This window comes from Larus michahellis, chromosome 5, assembly GCF_964199755.1.
Source record: "Larus michahellis chromosome 5, bLarMic1.1, whole genome shotgun sequence".
Lineage (NCBI taxonomy): Eukaryota > Metazoa > Chordata > Aves > Charadriiformes > Laridae > Larus > Larus michahellis.
Window position 1 is genome coordinate 57484399 of NC_133900.1, and position 22972 is coordinate 57507370.

The 22972-nt window shown below is 38.0% G+C and overlaps 1 protein-coding gene across 3 annotated transcripts in view; it reads right to left on the reverse strand.

Moving 5' to 3' along the window:
- SH3TC1 (SH3 domain and tetratricopeptide repeats 1) overlaps positions 1 to 22972 on the reverse strand; it is a 38689-nt gene that overhangs the window by 3363 nt on the left and 12354 nt on the right. For all 3 annotated transcript variants that reach the window (XM_074587479.1, XM_074587481.1, XM_074587482.1), the window contains exons 3-14: positions 22237 to 22311; positions 19875 to 20002; positions 17216 to 17321; positions 15279 to 15422; positions 14441 to 14618; positions 13637 to 13710; positions 12572 to 12767; positions 10927 to 11054; positions 8795 to 8836; positions 5553 to 7232; positions 4683 to 4863; positions 1996 to 2146 (exon numbers count right to left, since the gene is read on the reverse strand). In XM_074587479.1, coding sequence (XP_074443580.1) covers positions 1996 to 2146; positions 4683 to 4863; positions 5553 to 7232; positions 8795 to 8836; positions 10927 to 11054; positions 12572 to 12767; positions 13637 to 13710; positions 14441 to 14618; positions 15279 to 15422; positions 17216 to 17321; positions 19875 to 20002; positions 22237 to 22311 — 3083 coding nt within the window. The remainder of the gene's footprint in view (positions 1 to 1995; positions 2147 to 4682; positions 4864 to 5552; positions 7233 to 8794; positions 8837 to 10926; positions 11055 to 12571; positions 12768 to 13636; positions 13711 to 14440; positions 14619 to 15278; positions 15423 to 17215; positions 17322 to 19874; positions 20003 to 22236; positions 22312 to 22972) is intronic.

A 22972-nucleotide genomic window follows, 5' to 3' on the forward strand; every position in this document is an offset into this window, starting at 1 on the left:
CCTTTTTCTGGCAACAGTACCCTGCTACTTTTGTCAGCACGTGGCACTCTAAAAACCAATAACGCATTTGATAGCTGCAACATATTAAATTTGAATTAAATTGCACTTACAGAACTAAATTCTAATTGCAAGTTGGATATTGCTAACCGTGCAGATTTTAAAAGCATCTGAAGTGAATTCTGTAAGTAAATGCAGCTCCACTGTCTTGTTATTCTGAAATAAACATATGCCATGTTATTAAAAAGGACTTCATGAAAGGCAGCATGCATCCTCCCCAAAGCAAGGATACCGCAATAGCCAGTTACTGATAGGATAAGTAGTAATGAGAAAGGGGACTTGCACATGGAACAAGTTGAAGAACCTTGCTTTGGTTTTGGAATCTTTAGTTTGCAAGTGGCATCCCATTAATACAAGTCCAGCTCTCTACTTCAGCACAAAGGCAGCAATCCTTTTCAGCCTATTTTGTCTTCAGGCACCTAAGGGCTCTATTGCATCACATTTTTGGAAGCTGTTTTACACAGAAGTTAAGATGTGACGACTTGCACAAATTACTGTCACAGCAGTCAACCTTTTAGTGGGCAGATTCCTGCTTTCAAGGCTTTCCTCATGGAGAGGCAGTGACTCTGTTCTAAATACCAGGTTCCATACATGCTCAGTATGGAACACACACGCATGTCCCTTGCCCACTTGTCCTCTTGGAGGAAATAAAGCAGGTGGAGAAAGCCATCCCACATGCTGATTTGGCTTTTGTACCACCTGACCACTGACTTGGGGGCTATCAGCTAAAATCATTTAGTGAAAGAAAAAGAAATAACAAGCCTATAACACAGTCCCTTCCTGTAAGCACATCTATTCAGTTTTCCTAGTAAGTATTCAAAAATCTAACTTAATTGAGAGGAAAAAAAAATAAAATCATTGAAGTAGCCCCACATATCGTGTCTGAGTACATTTTAAACGTTAATGCATTTCCTGTGTTTTCCTGCTTCTTTGGAGATTTTTTTCCAAAACATTTTAACAACAGATGGGGGATTATTTTATTTAGAGATCATGTTTTTGGTACCGCTCACACACCAGCCAAGACTAAGATCTTACTAGATCGGGTTCTGTATACATCCTGCACTACAGGGCAGCACTGTCCCTTACAACAGGAGACAAGCATTTTTAACCCCTTTACAAAAGCAAGAAACTAATTCCCCAAATGCATCAGTGAATGGCTAGAATCACAGAATGGTATCACACAATGGTAGGGTTGGAAGGGACCTCTGGAGATCATCTAGTCCAACCCCCAAGAAGCCATATAGACAACAGAGTCAGATCTCGGCTGCAGTGCAGCCCTGAGAAAGACTCCAGATGATCCAGTTTCGGCAGCCACAAGGGCTAGGATCCCTGTTTTGGGTTATTTTTCACCCTGTGTTAGCACAGCAGTAGAAGCAGCAGCAGGTCCCAGCTGGTTGCAGGGGGTCCGAGGTGTGCCAGTCACTTGCCTCCTGTCTCACTGTTGCAAAGGCAGCAGCAGCAGCTCCAGCTGGCTCCGTGCCGTGCTGTGCACAGCCACAGAAGGAAAGCTTTAGATGCTTTGGAAATGCTTCCTGAAAAAGCTACTCTCTTTTTTCTGGGGATCTGGCCCATAACCAGCATGCTAAGATGATTATTATCTCTTATGCACCAGCATGTAGGATGCATACATGGTTTGATTGCTGTGGTGCTGTAGAGCTGGTAGACAATGAAGAAATACACAGAATTTACAACAGACCAGGCACTTAGAAAGGTCGCTGCTGAAAATCTTTCCAGAGTCAAGCAAAAGATTAAAACGGAGCACCACCAGAAAATGCTGAGACTTTCAGCTGTTAAGCATTACATAAATGGTGTTACTATATGTTCAGAATATCAGTTAGCAAAATCTCTGGAATCATTGTATTGAATTACTCTCTTACTGCGCGCGCCACCTGCACCATGTTGACAACATGTGCATGCCTGTAAGTGTTGACAACATACCTGAATATAAAGATCCACAAGCTCATTCTGCCTCAGAACATAATATATCTTTCCTGCCCGTAGCCAAGCATATGCCTCTTTCTCTTTTTTCTGGAGATCTATAAATATTCCAAGGCTTCTTTTGGTATATTCAAGAGCTGACCTGTAAGCCCTGAAAAAGGGGAAAACTGCTAATCACTGAGGGGTTCTTCAGAATTGGGAATGTTTTCTTCATAATGAAAAAAGCTTTATGGAAAAAAACCCCAAACTTCTTTCCTCTATTCAATGCACAATTATAATCTCTCAGCTATATTCCATTACTAACAGCAAATTTGGTGTTCTTCCTCTTCCATTTTTGTTCAATCTATGCTTCCTGTTGGATTGTTATCACATTATATTATTTCAGGATAGTTTATTTTAGATGTGTCCTTCCCCTACATCTCAGGCTAGTCACAGGTGGGAAAAAAAACCCAAAACTTTTCTTATCTTTAACTCTTTATTGTTTATCTTTAATGATTATCATGTATGGCTTTTTCCCCCACAAACCTCAGAAAGAGGTTGCATCTGTAAATATTTTTTTCTAAATATCACCTAGGCCTCAGACTTAAGCACAATTCAAACTAATTAACATTTGTAGAAAATCTTGGAGGGGTACAAGACATGATCAGTTCTAGAAGCACCTAAATTATCGGGTCACTGGGCCGTGCAATTTTCTTTAAGTGTAAGGGCACTGTGCTCTCAGAAGAGTGGTCATACTTTTCATTAGAAAGACCTATCAGATTGATTGAGCTTATGGTGCTTTACATCAGACACAGAAGCCCTAGACTTCCTTATTAAATCCTTCTCTATCTGTCTTGTGATAGACTCCCATCACCTTGACCTGGTTCATTTTTCCTCCGAGCACAAGACACAAACATTCTACAGTGCAACATGAACTGCACAGTTACAGTGAATCTTTACACAGTGCATCTTTAGAACAGCCTACTTAGGCCTCTAAAAAGATCTAAAACAAATCAAAAAATAATATGCTCCCCAGTATTGCTCGCTATCAAGATTTTAGTTCTGTCACAACAAGGTATCTCATTTGAGGGGAAAAAAAAAAAATGTTTTAACCACATCCTGATTCTTACATAAATTGAAGAGACCTGTCACTCCTTTTATACTCATGAGAGAAAGTAAACGTCCACTGAACAAGCCTGACATTTCAGTCTTCTCTTTGCTAACAAGCTGCTAACATGAGGAAAGGCAAGGTAGTTAAAGTCATCCAACGCATCCCAACTACCGAATGCCACTTCCATCCCTCCTTTGGACTTTTTGCTTTTACAGCAGTCATATACCCATCCATAACCCAGCATGGCAGCTGGAATGGGTCAGGCTGTGTCCCCTGGCATGGCCACAGTAATTTACAATGGAGGTTGGTGACACCAAGTGCATCACCGGTTTTGTTACTTCATCATAGATAACCAGCCTTGTTACTTGGGACTGTTAACTCAAAGAACACTGTGATACTATGGTTTAATATCATATTGAGTACGTGCTATTATCCAGTAGTCTGCTAAGGTTACACAGCCAACATTTGGGAGCCAAGCTTCTAGGTGAGAAACAAGGAGTTGGACTCAATGATCCTCATGGGTCCCTTCTGACTTGAGATATTCTATGATTCTGTGATAAATTCTATGCACTGCACGCACACAAAGCAGCAGCTTCTCCAGCTGGTGAAATCCTTCTGCAAATTCCATGTAGTTTGAAATCTTAACCAACTCCTTTGTCTTCAGCCTCTCCAAAGGATTTTCACCAACTATGTCATTAAACAGGAGTGAACAAAGGAAAATAAATTAGGTGACATATTAGGAAAGTTAGAGGCTTGGACTGCAGCCACATAAAGCTAAAATAAGCATCTACTCTCTTTCCACGACTGAGGATATTTTTTCCATCCTTACTGAGGCACGCATGAAAATACCTGAATCTAAAGTGACTCCCTGAAGTGAGATACAGTAAGGAAAAAAATAAAAATCAGACAGAGCTGCCTTAAAAAACACTTTAAAAATTGTCTAGAGAAACCCGTACCTTTCCCCAGCACCTGTTAGTTACTATAAATTGATTTGTGCAGTCCGTTTTTTCAATAAAGCAAAGCAAAAAATTGGTATTCTGAAAATAAGAGCAGCATAGAAATTGCTGGAGACTGACGCTATGCAGTTTTGCATATAGGTTTTGTGCTTTTATAAGTTTTGAAAAAAAAGCATTTCCTCAAAGAGAAACACTTACATAGAGACAATTTGATGTCTGACCTGTCTGGAATATGTCATTTGATTTCTAATAGAAAAAAAAATTGTCTTGTAAAAGTATCATTGCAAACAAGTCACCTGCCAGCACTAATCCTACAGCTATAACAGTCATCAAGAGTTGTGTAACATAGTACTTTTTAAATGCATTTACATAGATTTTTAAAAACCATTTGGCTCTTGAAGTGGTGCTAATCCCTGATGAACATCTTGTCTCCCTTGAGAAATGATAGTTACTTAAAAAAAGACCCACCGCAAAACAAGAGAAGTCTCTACTAGCACTGAACCCTTCAATTCTGATAAAGTGTTTTGGCAAAGCAGAGTGAAAAAAATCAGTCATATTTAGCTGTTGCAAAAATTGAGATCCTTCAGCATGGCAGAAGAGTTACAGTCTGAATAAAAGCAAAGTCATTCAGCATGTCTTACCTTTCTGTGCCCAAAGACAAATAGAGCTGACTAATGGTTTCCAAAATTTGTCCCTCCAGAACTTTGTTGGACATCTTTCTAGCTAAAGATAGTTGATATTCATTGTAGATGACACACTGAGCCTCATTTGGAACAACTGTACTGTAGAACTGACACAGCAGTTTAATTGCTTGTAGTTGACCTGGGAGAATAGATCGGAAATAGTAACATGAGTCTCTATTTTAAAATTAAAGTTAAATTAGTTTTAAAATAACTCATTCTTACTATTTCACAAATTCAGCATAGTCGAATAACAATGTAAGAGTCATAACAAAAAGATTCCACTGCCAGTTTCTTCACCCCCAAAGTTAACAGAGAGGTTACTTCAAACTTGGTCTCCAAAATAAAATAATAAACCAGTTACATTACCTGTATAAGCTGCCTTAATCATGGTTGAAAGAATAAATAAGTAAAGCATGGGTCTTATAACCACAACTATTTTATGCAAAAGTAATCCAGATTACCAATTGTTTTCATACCTTTAAACTCGAGTCTGGTTCTGTTTTTACTACTAATGATATCATAACTATTGTAAGTGTTATTGAACATAGAAATCTCTAGATTTTTTAGAAATTATTTATTTTTCTTAACACTTCATTTAGTCTATCGTTTCCGACAAACCTAATTACCACCAGAAAAGCAAGCCAACATGTATTTATTTCTCCACCATTATGAGACAGAGCAAAGATTTTAATGGCTTTGATAACTATCACATAACATGTTCTTTAAGGAACAACTATAACATACCTAGGAACAACTACAACAAACATTTCCAAACAGGGTGCATTTTGGAACTTTGGCAGGGGGTGGTGGTAGGGGGGAAGTACTTACTTTCCAGATGACTTGTCTCCATTGCAACTAAAAAAGCCCATTCATAATAAAACCTTCCTTTTTCTCTTTGAGTTCCACCAACATAGTAACATCCCAGCTGAAGGAGGACTTGGACAAAGTCTTGGCCACAGTCCGTACTTGGAAGTTTGGAGAATAGCTTCACTGCCCTGATATAATAATGTTCTGCCAGTTTGCTGGCTGCTGCATGCAGGCATAGTGCCCCAAAATTAGCCAGGGCTATAGCTTGGTTATGGGTCATATGAGTCTCTTCTGAAAGACGCAGTGCTTTGTAGTAACTCTCAGCAGCTTCTTTTGTATTGTTTGTTCTTTTCAAAGCAACAGCAAGCATATTATAAGCGATGCCTAGTTGTTGAGGATTGCTCCATGAAGAGTCTACAACAGCATTTAAAATGGCTAAAGCCACATCATATTGCCTGTGAAGAATGTACAACCAAGCAAGTGAAACCAAATAGTTAATAGTTTCCTCTGGCCTAGCAGAAACATCAGCGTCCAGTGCTTTCATCATGTAAACAATGGCTTTTCCATACTGTTTGTGGTGACTGTACAGTTTTGCTAAGCTAAGATAGAGAGTGCTGCATAGTCCTTGCTGTTCATTAGTAAGCACAGACGAAAGTGCTTGTATGAGGTAAGGTGCAGTTTGGGATGGGAGTATTTGTCTGAATTTTCTCAGGCCGTAGAGCTTAGGAGCATTTTTGATCACTAAATCAATCCTTTTCAAGGAATCCGTTAAAGTATTTGAGCTCTGGGAAGAGGCAACCTTTATGCAACTTAACACAATGCGCGGCAAACACTTTTCATTGTAGGACTCTGCTAGTTTGAAATAACAGTTGTTTGATAAGTTGTTTTGTAAACCCAAGTCATTAAGCAACAGTTGAAACCTTTCCAGGAACGGCAGTGCCTCTTCATGCTGTTTGTGTGCACTGTAATGTTTTGCCAGTAGGAAGCATGCCCTTGCCTCCGCGTGTTTGTTCTGGCTCAAAATTGTCCTCTTCAGAGCATACTTTAGAATATCTGACTCCAGGTCAGCACTGCAAATGTAGTTGGGAATTCCCATGAGAAGAGATGTAGCCTTCTCAAAAACATGAGCACATTTTTCTTTGTTCTTCTGTGTCAAGTAGATGACCGTTAGGTTTGTATAAAGAGCAATTACAAAGTACAAATCACTAAACCCTCCACCTACTGCTCCCAACGCTTCCTCAAAATACACCCGAGCTTGAGAATACTTCAACTTTTTAACACTGAGCCTGCCCAAGAGAAAGCATAGCCTTGCTAGTGCCCAGGACATACCTGCTTTCTTTGCTGCTTCCCTTGCTGATCTAAAAAAGCTAACCAGTTCTTCTTCTTCTGAAAACCCATAAAACATGCTATTGATAAATGGATAAGAGAAATCATACAAGTTTTTGAAGTTTCTATCATACTCTTTCCTATTTAAGAAAAGTATCAATGACTCAAAGACGTCAGATGCTTGAACATCATCTTGACGTATGTGGAAGCAAGGTGGAGGAAAGATTTCTGTATTTGGAGAGTTAGCAGAATCCTTTCCTTCAGTAGTTGGCTTTTCTGCCTGGGTGACCTCCAAATTCTTGAAGTTCTTCAGGAATTCTTCTATCTTACCATTCTTGCTAGTGGATCCCGTGTTAGAATGTGAACATGGAATTTCTGAAATTCAAAAATAAATTACAGATCACAACTTCACATGTGCATGCAAAGATATTTGGATAGACCAACAAAAAACATCAATAGAAGATGCTATGAGGAAAACACTATGTAAACATACTTCACTTTCTTAACAGCATGTCTAGGAGACAAGCCAGAGGTGGGGAAAAAGAGAGATCAAGAAGGATCGGGGAGGAACAAGTGTGGGAGAGTGGAGGAGTGGGGATGAACAGGACTTGCCACATGTAAACAGGTTGCTGATCGGTACGCTTGCCTAGCCAGGCCCTGTGCCTGATCCAACACTAATCCAACTGAAGTCCAACGTTAATTCATACTGGTTTGTGTCTGAGTGTATACTCAAATAATATACACTGAGTGCATATTCTCTTCTCTCTGTGTGTATATAAGTGAGAGATTTGCCAATGAGTTACAATTCAGACTAGCTGGTAAGCAGGAGAACACCAGAATCTGGAAAGACCCAAGGTCTGAACCAGAGGCTAGATAAAGGGCCCAAGGTCAGGGCACAGATGGACAGCATGCATCTGAGTTGAGTAAGGGTATGCCTACGTCCTGACAGAAAACTAAGGCAGGTTAGCCAGGGAGGATGCATAAGATTGATTGAGCTCTTGAAGTCTCATGTGGGTGCTGCAAGCGTGCCTGCAAAGGTCCTGCTCTCCTGTCCATGCTATCTCTCCCTGGCCAGCCATAGCTGTGTAATGCGTAATAAGATTTCTTCTTTCAATCAAGTATCAACCCTGATTCTCTGCTGGCACAGATTAACTTTCTCAAAATTATGAAGTTTGTGGTCATTGATCTAAATTCTCCTAGTACTGACATTGTTGAATATCTTACAAATATAAAAAAAAGAGAGACGGGCCATCATGTCTTTAGTCCTCCCACTGTTACCCAGCCAAGGTAATAGGGCAGGGACTAGGGATGTAGTTTGCAGTCAGAGTGTAAAGCTTACAGCTGCATATTAACAGGAGCTTATTGAAGTTGCAGATTTAGAGCTCATTTTCCTTAGAATCTCATTTCTGAAACTGTTCAGCAGAACCATAAAAATAAAAACTGGTATTTAGAAAAATGTACTACAATATAAGTAATGATAGTTACAGCTTAGCAACTAAATGCCAAAGGGAAATAATTCTGCATCCTCATCAAAATATCCCCTTTGGGAAACATATTTATGGGATGAAGTTTTCTAGCAGATGGAAAATCTGCTGGAATTCAAAGTCAGCACTTGCCAGGTGCCCCATAAACAGTATTTTGCCCTGTTAAACAACGTGGGGGGTGTCAGTGTGTGTGTGTCACAGCAGTAAAAATTAGTCATACAGTTTGCAATTGGATAGCGAGGTCCAAGACAGACATCTGATATCAGTGAAAACCCACAATGTCTTAAGCAAAACCTAGTGAAAAGAGGTTACAGGAAAACCTAGGAAAATAAACAATGAAAGAAGAAAGTTAAAACGTTAAGAGACATTAGAAAGAGAAAAGCTGTCAAAGTTATCAAAAAATCAGAAGTCACTTTAATTTTACTTCAAAATTATATGCTTATGAAGTATTACCACATTCATGAGCTTTCTGAAATTCTGGTTCTTCCAATTGGTCTGTAAGAAAGAAAAAGAACATGTTAGTTGTGGTATCTTGGTTCTTTTTCAGTTTTAAATATCCTAAAATAAGGCTGGTTTTGAGTTTGGGATTCTTTCTGTCAGAAGAATTGGATAGGTCCTGGAAATTTAGAAGATAGGAGATTTCTAAGTCTGACCCAAAGCTAACAGATACTAGAGACTTACCTTCCTGCTAATATAATTCACTGCTTTCTGTATGGTTGGGATGCATCACTACTGCATTAAAATACAAGTAGGCAGCACAGATAAAATCATTCCCCACAACCCACCCCCTAAAATGAGGTAACAAAAAGCCCTTAATATTACTGAAGTAAGTTTTCGCTTCTCTCCTGGGGTGAGGAATAATTATTTAGGGTCCTTTATGCAGATTGGAGTGTCAGACTTTTGTGGCCATTCCAATAGTATGCAGATGAAAAATCCTTGTACTCTATCTTTTCTTTTAATTTTGTAGACATTACTACTATAGATCTTGTTTTAGATGTTTAATGTAGAACATTTAAGAATTCATGATTTGTTTAGAAGATATTTCTCAAGGTATTTTAGTTGTCATGCTGCATTTTAAGGTTATAATATCTGTCTTTCATACACTAGATGCATTATAAGTGGTACTGAGTGTATGAAGACATATGTAAAAGCAGAGGCTCACAGAACTAGGTCTATTTAAGCTATTTTACCAGCCTTTAACAGTGACCTCTCACTGACTGTTTCCTTCTGGATCTCCTTTCTGTAAATGCTTTCCTGACTTTGGTGGGCAAATGCCACAGATGTTTACATCTATGTCGTAACTCAATGCTCTGAATATCTAATTAGGGAAGTGCTCATAGGTAAATACTTCCCATTAGGTTGATGTAGATGGAAGGAATCAAAAACCCATTTACTCAGATCACACAACAAAACATCAAGTGAATATTAAAAATGCTTCCTCTAAGCAAGTTATGTTGATCAATTGTACAGTTTAAGAGAAAAAAGTGGTAAAGATGGTGCTATTAGCTGGGGAAGATGTGAAAAAAAGTTGGCACTTGTAAAGATGAGGGAGAAGATGAGATGTGGTGAAAAAAGTGTGACAGGCCAAAATAGCAGTATATCCATTAAGCCCATGAGATTGTTTTAGTAACAAATAGAGGTCTGAGCTTTTGTTCCCAGGCTTTTCATTTGAGCGAGAAAAGTGAGATGTGGAGTCATTTTGTACATTGACAAGAGTTGCATTTTGCAACTCAGGCCTGACATGCCTTAGTTATTGTTCACACACACAGTTTAATTTGCAGAATATTAAATCAATGCACCTGAGTCAAATCTGCACACCAGCTCCTTTCAAATCAGAGCCTACAGGCCTGTCTCTCAGGATGCCACTTAATGGAGATAAAATGTTGTCAGACATTTGACAAGCATCACCACAGAACAGCCTATGGTGGGATAAGAAATTGCTGCTCCTGTTCAGTTCAGCAAGACAATTATATTACACTGCCTTACACTAAATCTGTAAAGGTGAAACCCCAATTATCCCAATTAGTTTATGTAAAGCATAAGCACTCAGAGAAATAACATCTGTATCAGAGATGATGTAGTTAAAAGTATTTTTTTTCTTTGTATGAATAGATTTTGCTATTTTTCTATACCTTTGAAAGTTAAATCAAGCACAAAGAGGTGTATGTTTGCATTAGCTGTCAATAATTATTATGCTACCTTTCCTAAGATGAATGAAAAGCCAGCAGTATTTGGGTGAACATACTGCCTTTTATAATGCAGCACTCTTGACAATTGAAAGCTTGTTCAGCTCAATGACAGAGTTTTTAAAACCCTGCTGTTTAATTCATTCAAAAAAAAAAAAGGACAAAAGATTTGTAAATGCTCTGTGGGGAAAAGTCTTGCATCAGCAGGAAAGTAGCAAAGATGATATAAAGGATTTTTATATGCCATACCTATGATCAAACTGAATACCAAGATATTTCAAAGTAGGTGTAAAGGCTGGAATGTCATTGAAATAGAAAAAAAAATAAATCTGTTATAACAGGGATATAGGAACCGAACATGTACCTGGTGCAGTAAAAAGGAGTAAAACTCATACTTACCTATTCGATACACAGAGCAGACATCTGTGATGGAAGTTTGTTTCAACAAATGTATGACTTCTTCCAAATTTTTTTCTTTTGAAAAAAAAGATAGCTCTTCTGCTTCAAGAAAATCCAGGTCCTGTGGTCTAACAAAGAAAGAAGCAACTTCGAAAGCAGATTTGGCTTGAGGAGCTCACTGTATCAGCCAAATTTGAGCTTGTTAGAGAAAATAATATCTTTACATTATAGGTCCTACTGTGTTCAAAATTAGTAACAGTCATATTTATAAGATACATAGGAACTGATAACTATGCTTGCAGCTAACAGTTTCTGCCATATCAAAATAAGTTTTATGTCTATCTGTGTCATGGTATAGCACTTTATGAGAGAATTTATTAGAAGCACAAATCTTTAAGGACATTATGGTATTGATTTTCTAATGTAAGCTTAAAGGTACACATCAAATGAACCTGTAAACAACATGAGCCAGCAGTGTGCCCAGGTGGCCAAGAAAGCCAATGGCATCCTGGCTTGTATTAGAAATAGTGTGACCAGCAGGAGGAGGGAGGCGATTGTCCCCCTGTGCTCAGCACTGGTGAGGCCACTACCTTGAGTATTGTGTTCAGTTCTGGGCACCTCAATACGAGAGAGATATCGAGGTGCTGGAGCAAGTGCAGAGGAGGGCAACGAAGCTGGTGAAGGGCCTGGAGAATAAATCTTATGAGGAGCGATTGAAGGAGCTGGGACTGTTTAGTTTGAGGAAGAGGAGGCTGAGGGGAGACCTCATCACTCTGCAACTACTTGAAAGGACACTGTAGAGAGGTTGGTGCTGGTCTCTTCTCACAGGTAATTAGCAATAGAACAAGAGGGAATGGGTTCAAGCTGCAGCAGGGCAGCTTTAGGCTGGACATTAGGAAAAAATTCTTCACAGAAAGAGTGGTCAGACACTGGAATAGGCTGCCCAGGGAGGTGGTGGAGTCACCATCCCTGAATGTGTTTAAGAGTCATTTAGATGTGGTGTTAAGGGATATGGTGTAAGGGAGAACTTTGTAGAGTGGAGTTGATGGTTGGACTCGATGATCCCAAGGGTCTTTTCCAATCTAAATGATTCTACGATTTAAAAACTCCTTGTTTCAGCATTCAAACAGTCCAGACCTGTTAATAGGAGCAGCTTATTTACATGGTGCCAATGCCTGCTGAAAGGCACACTTTTTACGGGTTTCTGTAGCATTATGAGCAATTATTTGTAAAAGGAGGCTCATTTGAAACAAGTTAAGGCCTGTAATTGAGGGTACTAGCAAAAATAGAATGTGGATGCTTTAACATAGATTTTGACAGACCAGCAAAAATGTAATCTTCCATAGGAGTAAAGCTTCTTGCATCTTGTGATCCAAAGAATACAGACTGAACAGGGATAGCAACAACAGCAACCCCTTTTCCCCAGTAAGAAACTCAGGTACAGGCTGATAACATTTTCCAACATTTAAGCAGACTTCATGTTCCAATTTCTTTGTATCTGTTCTGACTGATACACAGTACAACAACTCCCATTTTAAAAAACCCAAACAGCCAAAACCAAACAAGACTGAGTTTAATGTACCATATTTTAAAGCTTAAGAGACAAAATCTCTGTTTGTTTAGGCATTAAATATATATAACTTACTTATTTCTTGATAAGTCCAGTTTAACATGACTTGTCTTTACAAAACCTATTTGGCCAGTAAACACGTGTCTTCCAAGAAACCATTCCATGCATTCAATGAAGTAGCCAAGGATCTCAATTTTGTCCCCTTCCTGGAAACTAATCTCTTCCAACACAATACTTTCATAATTCATCACAGCTAGACAGGATCCCATTGCTGTGTAATAAGGAGAGAAATAATATTTGCAGATAAAGTAACTTAACAATACAAATACACATAATGGAATAGCAACTCAGCAGAACATATTTAGCAAAAGACATTCCTGGAACTCATTAATTGCACATCCGATGCAGCAAGATGTAAAGCATCCAAACCTAACCGGTTTGGTTTGAGCATTTAGAATTTTAAACAACAGCATAAACCTCTTTATTTCTCAGCCATTAGAAAGGAAAGTCTAAAACGTTTTCAAAATTCTAGCAAATTTCATCATCAGGTAACAAAATGAAGTGTTTTAAGTCCTTACTTTTCCCTCTTAATTGTGAGCTCTGAACTTGGGCCAGAGTAAAAACCTTTGAACCAATAAAATCCTTATTGGAGAAATATAGAACATTCAATACAGCATTTAAACCAATACATGTCGTAGAAAATAAGCAATGTTTACCCTCTAACCTCGGACAACCTGGACAAGTTTTATTTCTCTGGCAGTATACGTGTGAAAGATCCACAATAATCACATTGGTGCATTTTCTTATTTTTTAAATTTTATGATAAAAATCTACAGAGGCATCCTCAAATTACTTACTCCTTGCTACTTTGTGTACCTACTTAATACAAAATTGAGGAGAAAAAAGGGAGATATAAGACTTGAGATATTAACTCAACTCAGACATGTCTAGCCGTGCATTTTGTAAAACCCTTCTGTCATAGGCATTGCTAATTTTACTCCAATATAATTTTGATACCTGTTTTCCCATCTTAATAAAATGGAGAAAAAATATTGAACCTTTCAGAGTCTATCCTAAGAAAAGTGTTGAATAAGTTAATTATTTTTTTTTCAATGCTGATGTTCAAATAGAGTTTCTTACCAATATTATTGATGGATTTAGATTCTGTTTTGTGTGCAACGTCAATAGGATTAGAATACATTCTAAGAAACCATCTGAAAGTAGAAAAAGAAATTGAAGTTAGTGTATGAAACACTTCATTAAATGTGCCAATAACATTGGTATTTTAAATCCACTTGAAAACAGATGCACCCCTCCCACAATTATCCTTCACCTTCAGCACTGTCTGTACAGTTCCGACACAGCTATATTTTGAGTAATATTAGTAGTAAAACAAGTGCTAGTTCAGTCAGTCAAACAAACCTAACTGAGAAAGTCACACTATTTCTCCCTGCCCAAGGTCAACAGAAAAATTTTAGCTTTCTAACTACTAAGAGCACCAAAAATTAATGTTTTTCTGGCGATTCCTGAAGTAAATCTATTGATAAATTCATTGTTACAATTTTGGCTTTGTAGCAATTATGAACTTGGACACGAACTTGAAAAAAGTGCATGAAGGAGGTGGATTGCTCCTGTCAATAGTGTTGAGTAAAAATACTGCTAGCCTGCTATCATCCACATTTCCAAGCATCCCACCTGTTACGCATCCATATTTCCAAGCATCCTAAAAAATGAAAACCCTGACTTCATATTATTCTAGAAATTTTAATAGATTTTATTTCAGACTGAGGAAAAAACCCCACAGTACCTAATTCACAAGATGGGAAACCATCTTTAACTGCCGCTCTGTTCTCTGATGTTCAATAACAAGAGACACCTATGTCTACGCAGACGTGTACATATGAAACCGATACATATGAAATAGGTAGCTAGTCAGGTACCTACTGATGAAAAGGGATCAACGGCTCCAGAGAAGCATTAGACAGCACAGTCTTGTCACCATCCACAGATCCACCTATTACATCTTCAGTAAAAGCCCCAGTCTCAAAATAAGTGCTTATTTCATTGTCTGTAGCCATTATCTTTCTTATCATATTGTCAGGACATAAAACAAAAAATGCCCCTAAAAAGAAAGCAGGGGAGCAGATGTCATTTTATGTAACGTTTCAGTGTCGTACAAGCTTTAAAACTGGCTTCAAGAGCATCAGTAATATTCAATTAGAGATTGAAAATCTGAAATTTCACAAGAATTTTCTTTCTGATTGTTCAGATATTCATAATTTTCTATCTAGTTTCTCTTTCATTAGGAAAATAAAATGCAGAGCTGAGGTGTTCAATGAAGTCTAGAACCTTCTTCTGATACATATTTTGCATGTTCCTATTGCAGTAATTGATGCATCCAGCATGTCATTCTGCCTCTGATGGTGGCAGCAGGTGATGCTATTTAGGAGAAGGACATGAGCCTGGCAACTATCTGTAATCCCTCTCCTGGATGTCTCCAGGATCTGCAATAATATCAAGCAATTTGGAATGTACATCCCTCCCTAATGCTTTTGGTATCCATTTATGGACCAGTTGCACCTGAATTTCTCTAATCCCTCTATGATCCCACTGAATCCAATCTGCATTTGTTCCTTTCTCTTCTCTTTCTGGTGCATTTCAAGTGAATATATTTAAATTTAAATTTCAACTTTGTTATTTGAATAGGTCTTAATATTTGATTTTAGGATTTTAAATAAAGGTGCTTCTCTAAATCTAGCCTTGTGTGTGCAGTCTTCCTTACCTTCTTGTACTAGCAGGCTTCTGTACATCAAATTTAATGATTTTTCATTTATACAGACTTCAATGCCTGTTTCTTCCTCCTCTTGAGAATACAGCCAGAAAGATTGATCTAGGAATAAGTTCTCCATGCAATGATTTATAAAACCTAGAAAAAAATTCCAATTTGTTTTCTTTGCAGTTATAACTTTTCAGAAAGTCAGAGACTGGGGCAGGCATTTACGTAACTCCATTATTGCTTAACCCGCAATGTATATCTAATTTTACTACATAGTATCGTCAAAATTACATCCATTAACTCACATGTATTATCGCTACTTTTAATGCTTAGCTCTCACAAACTTCACCTAAAAGGTGCATGGTTTTTCTGTGCCTAGTACTGCTGAAAAAGCAGACCATGTCCTCCCCTTACAAGGGTTCCCCATGGTTTAGCTATATTTGAAAGATTTGGAGTCTGAGAGAGGTAACCACTAGCAAGTTTGAGCAACAGGTGCTCAGCACCACTTAGTAACAGATGACTGGAAATAATCTCAAAATATAATCTCTTTATACATTTCCGTTGCCTGATTCAGCAGTGCCGATTTCTGACGATATTTTGCCTGGGTATCGGATTCCTGGCATTTCTTTGGGACAGAGATGATGCTGCATACCAGAGTCATGTACATCACAAGAGCGGAGCGCTTCAACTTGGAAACTGGGACTCCTTACATTAGGATTTAGGGCTTTCAAAGCTATGTGGTAGTTTCAGGGAGATCTGGATTGGTGTATCATATTCAGAATTGTATAGATAATAGATTATTACTTAAAGGGCCAACATGAATACATTAACAAATCCTTTGTGCAAAAATTTATGAAGAGGACAAAAGGTGCACAGATCAGTGATTAAGGTGCTACCCTGCTATCTGGAAAATGCTAAATCAATTCCCTGTTAGCCACAGCCTTGCCTAAGAAGAAATTTCATCTTTTTGTGCTTTCTCTGCAAAATTGGATTGACACAGTAATTTTTCTAGTTCTCTAAGGAGCATTTTGAAATACAAAATAGCAAATATGAAATTAAAAATAAAAATTGTTTTAAATTGGTATGATAGAAACAGGCAAATTCAATAGTAATGCATAGAAGCTCTCCATCCACAGAAGAAAACAACTCAGGTGAACAAAATGGAGACAAAGATCCGATTCAAACGCTACTCTTCAGAAAAGACCTGTGAAGTTATAGGATAGTAAAAGTGGAGCTCACGTAAATGGCATCACATTGTTACAGAAGGCATGCTCAAGATTTAGAAACAGAACTGAAGCATGCAGTGCATACAAAGCAATCTTTGTTTTACTTGGTATTTCCTCTGAAGCCTTACCAACTCTGTCCAGTTTACTCACTACGATTCAGGAAAGATGTAGAACAACTAGAAGAGTCTAGTGGGAAGCATGATCAGAGATCTAGAGAATACACTCCATGAAGAAGGATTATAGGAATTAGGGTTGATTTTCCTAGTGAAAACAACACTGAGTGGAAGCGCGGGTCAGAAGTCTCCAAAGAGGCACTAGCAAGGTGCAAAGAAAGAGTAGCCTTGACATCTCTACAGTGAGCAGAAAAAGCTGTAAAAGCATTTAAGTTGCAGCACAGGTTAGACTTTAGGACAAAAACACCTGGACTGGAATAGACTGCTTAGAAAGAAGATAGGATCTGATTCTGGAATATCTAACTTAGACAAGCCATCTGCCAGGAATGATAGCTGTTACCTACTTTGGGACAAAGGCGGGTTCTCCTGAAGGGTCTCTCCAGCCCTGTCACTAGTACCCAGTTCAGGAACATTACTTACTGCTATTAGGAGTTAATACAAAAAAATCTCAAAATCCTGTTCAACAAGTTCCCAGTCAATCAGAACTTGTGTGCAGCGGAATAAGAAAGGCATATTGAACTGTTGTATGGCGAGACAGCTTTACCCAGTGAGTGGTAGGTCAGGAACTTCCATATTTCTTCGAAAGTTTTAAACGTTACCACTATCAGATCTTGATCACTATGAATAGACAGCAGTCTGGCAGAGAGCTCCTAAAAGAAAATCAAAACCAATATTTTAATTACAATTATACTAGACTCGAGCACAATTTCTTGCTAGATAACACTTATGCTAAAATGCTATGTACTAAGAAGGATAAAAAAATCATCCAGGATTTTATGTGTATAAGATACCTGTTCTTTAACACATACCTACAACATAGCGTGAGCCAAGTTGTAATCTGATTTTTTTCTTACCAATTGTACTAACGGTTCCAGTGAGGTTATTTTACAGAGGAATTAAGACCTCAAGACTGGCCACACTGAGTGAGACTAAAGGCCTGTATGGTTCAGACATGTCTATGTATAGTGGCCAGTATTCTCTTTTAGAGTGTGAAAGCCAGGCAAGCATCTAGTGCTTCCAAGAATACCCTCCTAACACAGAGCAATTTACAGCTTGGGAACTGCCTTTGCACACGCCCAGACATGTGGGCATTAATATTAAATAGCGGAAAGGGATTTTTTTGTTGGTTTGGTTTTTTTGACTTAAAATTTCTCTAGGTCACTCGAGCCACTGTAAAGTTTTAGGTTACACAACATCTTGCTGTTAGGTTAGCCTCAGAGTTCTGCACACATATGAAAACACACCTCCTCTGATGCATCTTTGAACTTGCTATGTGGCAGCTTCCGTCTTGTTCCAGAGTAGACATTGAATAGTCATTCCATAATTGACTCTTTCCATGCATAAGATAATTAAATATACTGAAGTATTTATTAGTTTTTTAAAGATGCAGTAAGATCCTTTTCTCCTCATTTGTACTGGTTCGTGTTGCCAGGATTTTGTGTTTAACAAAGATGAGCAATGGTCATTGTAAATGATAATGATAGATTTTTGTAAGGAATTTCAGAAATGCTGTGAGGGTGAACTACATAAACCTTCAAATAAGTGACAGAAATACATATTTTGATGGATTCTAGCCAAAGAGTGGTAATACACAGTCTGGTTGCACTTCAGTTAGCTTAAAAACAGGGCTCTCCAATGATGCTGGTTACCATCTTCCAGGGAAATACAAAGAACTGTGGCAATTTGAGACAAGTATCTGAACCAGTATCTCAGAGAATAAATCAGAGGCAAAGCTAACACGTATAATGCTACTGTACGATTTCCCAGTACTGTACCCTTGCTCCCATTACATCAAAGTTGAAATGCATCTTAAAATAATTTGAGGACTGATCAGGAAAGAGATTCTAACTCTGGGGGTGATGGGGTTAGAAATTATCCCTCAAACATTTTCTGTAATCTGAGCAAGATGGTGCTGATCCACTGGTTTTGTGACCATTATATCATGATTTGAAAAGATCTGAGTTAATTCTGTTTAACTTCTGTATTTTTCAATTCACACAATGTGAATATATTAAAATAGTAATTCCTTTTTGAAAGGAAAAGTCCAACTTAAGCCTCTTCCAACAGGCATGCCTCATCACTGCTTTGATCTTCTGCATGCCCCTTTCTACACTAGATTAAATATTAACGAGGGCCTGAAATCTATTAATAAATTGCCAACACATGCTAAAATCTCTCAGCCTCAAGGGCTTTATGCACCACTGAATATCAAAACAACATTCTAAGGAAACTTATCATTATAAATCTTGCTTCCTTCAAAGTCCTTTTCCCAGTCTGTTTCTAATAAGGCCACAAATCTAGTCTATTTGTATGCTGTTTTCCTTCTCCTCCTGATCTCGTCTCCCTTTTTCCGTCTCCCGCTAAACAAAAGCCAGAGCAGAGCAGCAGGAGTACAGACTGTTTTCACCGCCACAAAAATCAGCAGGCTGGTGATAGAGAGTTCAAAACACATGCAAGGAAAAGCATGTAGAAACACATGCATCTGAGACGGTCATAAAGCCATAACTAATTAAGAGTCAGTGTTTGGCTTCCTAGTAAAGGAGGCTGGAACTCATGGCTCAGACAAAAAAGGGACACCAGAGGTCAAAAGGTATCATCCTGCTTTTTCATCAAGAGGAAAGAGGAGACTTTAAATTCTATTTGTAGCAAACCTCATTGGTTGTAGAGACCAGGTTTCCTACATACAAACAAATTAAAAATATGCTAACCCTCTTGTGTGCTATTTAAAGCTATTGCCATCTATCCCGAGGAAGTCCAATATTTATGCTATTCTACTTCAGACTTCCTCTTCGGCTTAGCAGCGGGCTTCCTGGGTAACCTGCATGCCAAATGACTCCAAGTGACTGGAAACTGAAGTGAACAGTCATTATGAGGGCAAATTTAAAAATAAAATAAATGAATCAGAAACCCATTATTTCCTTTGATGTAAATCAAAGCAGAACATACTTAAAATAAAACCCCATATTTAACATAAATCCTAGCTGGATTTATTTATTTTGTGTCAATTTGGTGTTCCAGTGTTTTCCAATGGTTCGATATTTCTAATGTCTTTAGATGGTTTTGGGCCATGGGAAGCTCTGGTCACCCAAATTCAGGCATACACCGTGTAGATGGAAATGGGACCCAAAAATCTTACAGATTATTTCAGTAACTTGGAGCGTATTCTCCAAATAAATAAATCAGTTCCCAAACAATTGACTTACACTGAAAACTGCCATCACGTCCCTGCTGTCATTTTCCAGAAGACGCAGCTGCCCTCTGAGCTGTCTTTGGAGTACAGGATCAGGACATCCACTTTTTCGTCTTACCATTGTTAACTTCAAGGAGATATCTGGAGAAGGACATCCATTTACAGTGGATGTAAAAGAGCTTTGGAGAACCAGAAAATCCCTCAAAATGATAGAATCTACATTAAGAACTATTTTTTCAGCTTCAGAGACAGACACACAGAAAATTGACCTACTGCATGTTTCTTTTTAATTTTTTATTATCCAGTAGAGATAGTAGCCTAGCATGAAACATAAGATTTTTTTCAGTTGCATAATAAAGGCTACAGCTCTACAAAGGAGGGTGATGTGAAAGTCTGCAGAAATTTTGGGAGACAACTGACACACTTGGGGAAGGAGAAAAGAGGAAAAAAGCAAGCAGATTGGTAATTTGTCTAACTAGACAGCTCTATGGACATTGAGAACATGCCCAGATTTCCAAATATCCCATGCATATTTTAAAGATTGAGGCAAACATACTGGAAAAAAAAAATAGATAGTTCAGCATGCTGCAACAACTCTTTATGCTAATCTTAAATTCATGGTTATCTGACATGTCACCCCCACTACTTCAGAAGGCTTCTATAAATTGAATATTGAAAAAGCTGTTTCTCAGCTAAGCTGATTGAGCAGCACCAAGCAAGACAAATGGTCCAACTAAAAGCTCACTCACATGATTTCCCCAGCACATCTCAAAGAAGCTAGATACCTGTTCCCAGACCTTGACATCTGTTTATGAGAAGCTTTTACTACAGCTAAGGGTACCGTTTCAGATATCTCTCAGATAAAGAGGATCTTTGATAAAGCTGCTTTCATTCTGCATGTCTGTTAATTTAACTCAGTAACAGTATATCATATTCATAAGGTTTCAAATACCCAGATGGGCACATATAAGCAAATAATACCCACTCAGGAAGAATTCCAGTTGCAAGTATGCAAATAGGTCACGCTTCCAGCAATAAATGGGATTGTTGTACATACTGAAAATATTCCAGCTCCTCTGAGCTTCACCTTTTAATCAGGTAAAATAGATACTTTTCACATTCTAGTCTAATATGCTGCATCTTAATCTGTTTTCAAAGGGGTTCCTATGTTTGCCTCCAGGAGTTTTATGATGACTTGAGCCTAAATTAGTCATTACTTTAAGGTCAAGAAGTGTGGCTCAGAAATATAAAGCAGTGTTACCAAATTACAAAACCTCTCTGTTTAAGCTGTGGTCATATAGTTAATTGCTAGTACAAAGAACACAAACTGAAGTTTGAATGTTACTTGGATCACTGTTTGGCAACAGTATTGTCGACCTTTTCATTTTACCTGAAGCCATAAGTTATACTGGCACAAAAGAACACTCTTACTTAACAATTTAATTTTTTGTTTTATATAATCAAATTGACTCCAAGTTAAATTGTGTTTCTACAGTTACATATTTATGTCTTATATAAAGTTGATATTACTGGAATAATAATTACATTGAATGAAAACAACCGAAATATGTCTGCTTCTGCCAAAAGAACAATTAATAATGCCTTATGGAAATGAAACATTGTCCAAAAACTCATTGCACATATACTAATCTTTCTGTCTGCTTCTGTGAGCTCTGATCCATACCCTCAGTTAAGAAGAACCCAATTTCTGTATGGAGTGAGACAAACAGGTACATAAGCACAAACAATTTAACTACAAATAACCACATGCCTGGGGGAGGCTGTCTACTCTACCACTGATGTGATTTGTCAGGTCAAGCTGGAAAGCAGAGTGCACACCAGCGTTGGTTTTTTGATGGTTATTTCTCTTCCTCCACAACCAAGAGAAGGGAAATGTGACTAGACCCTCAATGCACAGAGCAGGCCATGAGCCCTCCAGAAGGGAAGCCTGCTGTACCTACTTGCTGAAGAACTGCACTCAACTGCAACTTCATTGAAAATTCAGCATTAAAAAAAAAGAAATTCAGACTTGGAAAGGCCACAAACTTAAAAAATCAGACATTTGAAGAACTGAAATACATACATAAAATAGGCAATGAACTTACTTGCTTTTCTTTTTTCATTAGCTATTACAATATAAGTCCATAAATTGTTTCTGGCTTTTATAGCGGTTAATAAGTTACTTCTCTCTTTTTATGAGAAATTTTCAACAAATCTTATGTAGAAGTTGGACACTTCACAGGTGCCATGAAATATGTTATAAAGTTACAGGAGTGATGACTGCAAGTGTGTTGACGTAGTTTTGTCAATTAGAAAACAGTAAGCAATGAAAAAAGCATTATTTTTAAAAGATACCATGAAAGAAAACATCTTACCAGTTGGAAAATTCTCTGCTTGACTGGGAAGCACCCTTGAACTGACATTAGTGCATTTTTCACTTTGAGAACACTCTGTTATGATAAATGAAAGGAATGGTTAAGTGCATTTTCTAAGTCCATATAAATCACACTGAAAAAAACCCCAAAACACCAAAACCCCACACTTCCAAACCGTTTGATGCATTGGATAATTACTAAAAGAAAATAACTATATTTTTCTCCTTCCTGCTATATGATTGCCAAAACCACTGAAGATCATTTCTCCTCCCGAGGACGAAGTTAAATCTTGAGTTAATCATTTTGATGTGAAGCTTCAAGATAATGGAGAATTGGTGGGAAGATAGCCTCTCAGGAAACTGAAGTCCCATTTCGGAGGGAGCAAGGGCCTGACTTCATCTTCTCTTCCCTTGCACCTATACTAAAAATGGCCTCCGCTGAAGCTTCAGTGGTATAAATTGGCAATGATATGAGTGCCTTGTACGAGTTTATACATGGAGAGAAATAATCCTTCTCTTTATTTGTCACGATCTTAATACTTGGGACGGGGTAATGTAAAACCAGGTGATTTTAAGTTTTAGAAAAATAATAAAAAATAATTATATTTTATGTTAATAATAATCTACTTTTTTCTTTTTTGGCCCATATTTCTTCCAGTCCTTTTGGAAGTGATAGATTTTCATGCTGAAGAAACACCCGCTCCAACCAATTCCATTTTCTCAAGGTTCCCTGGGCA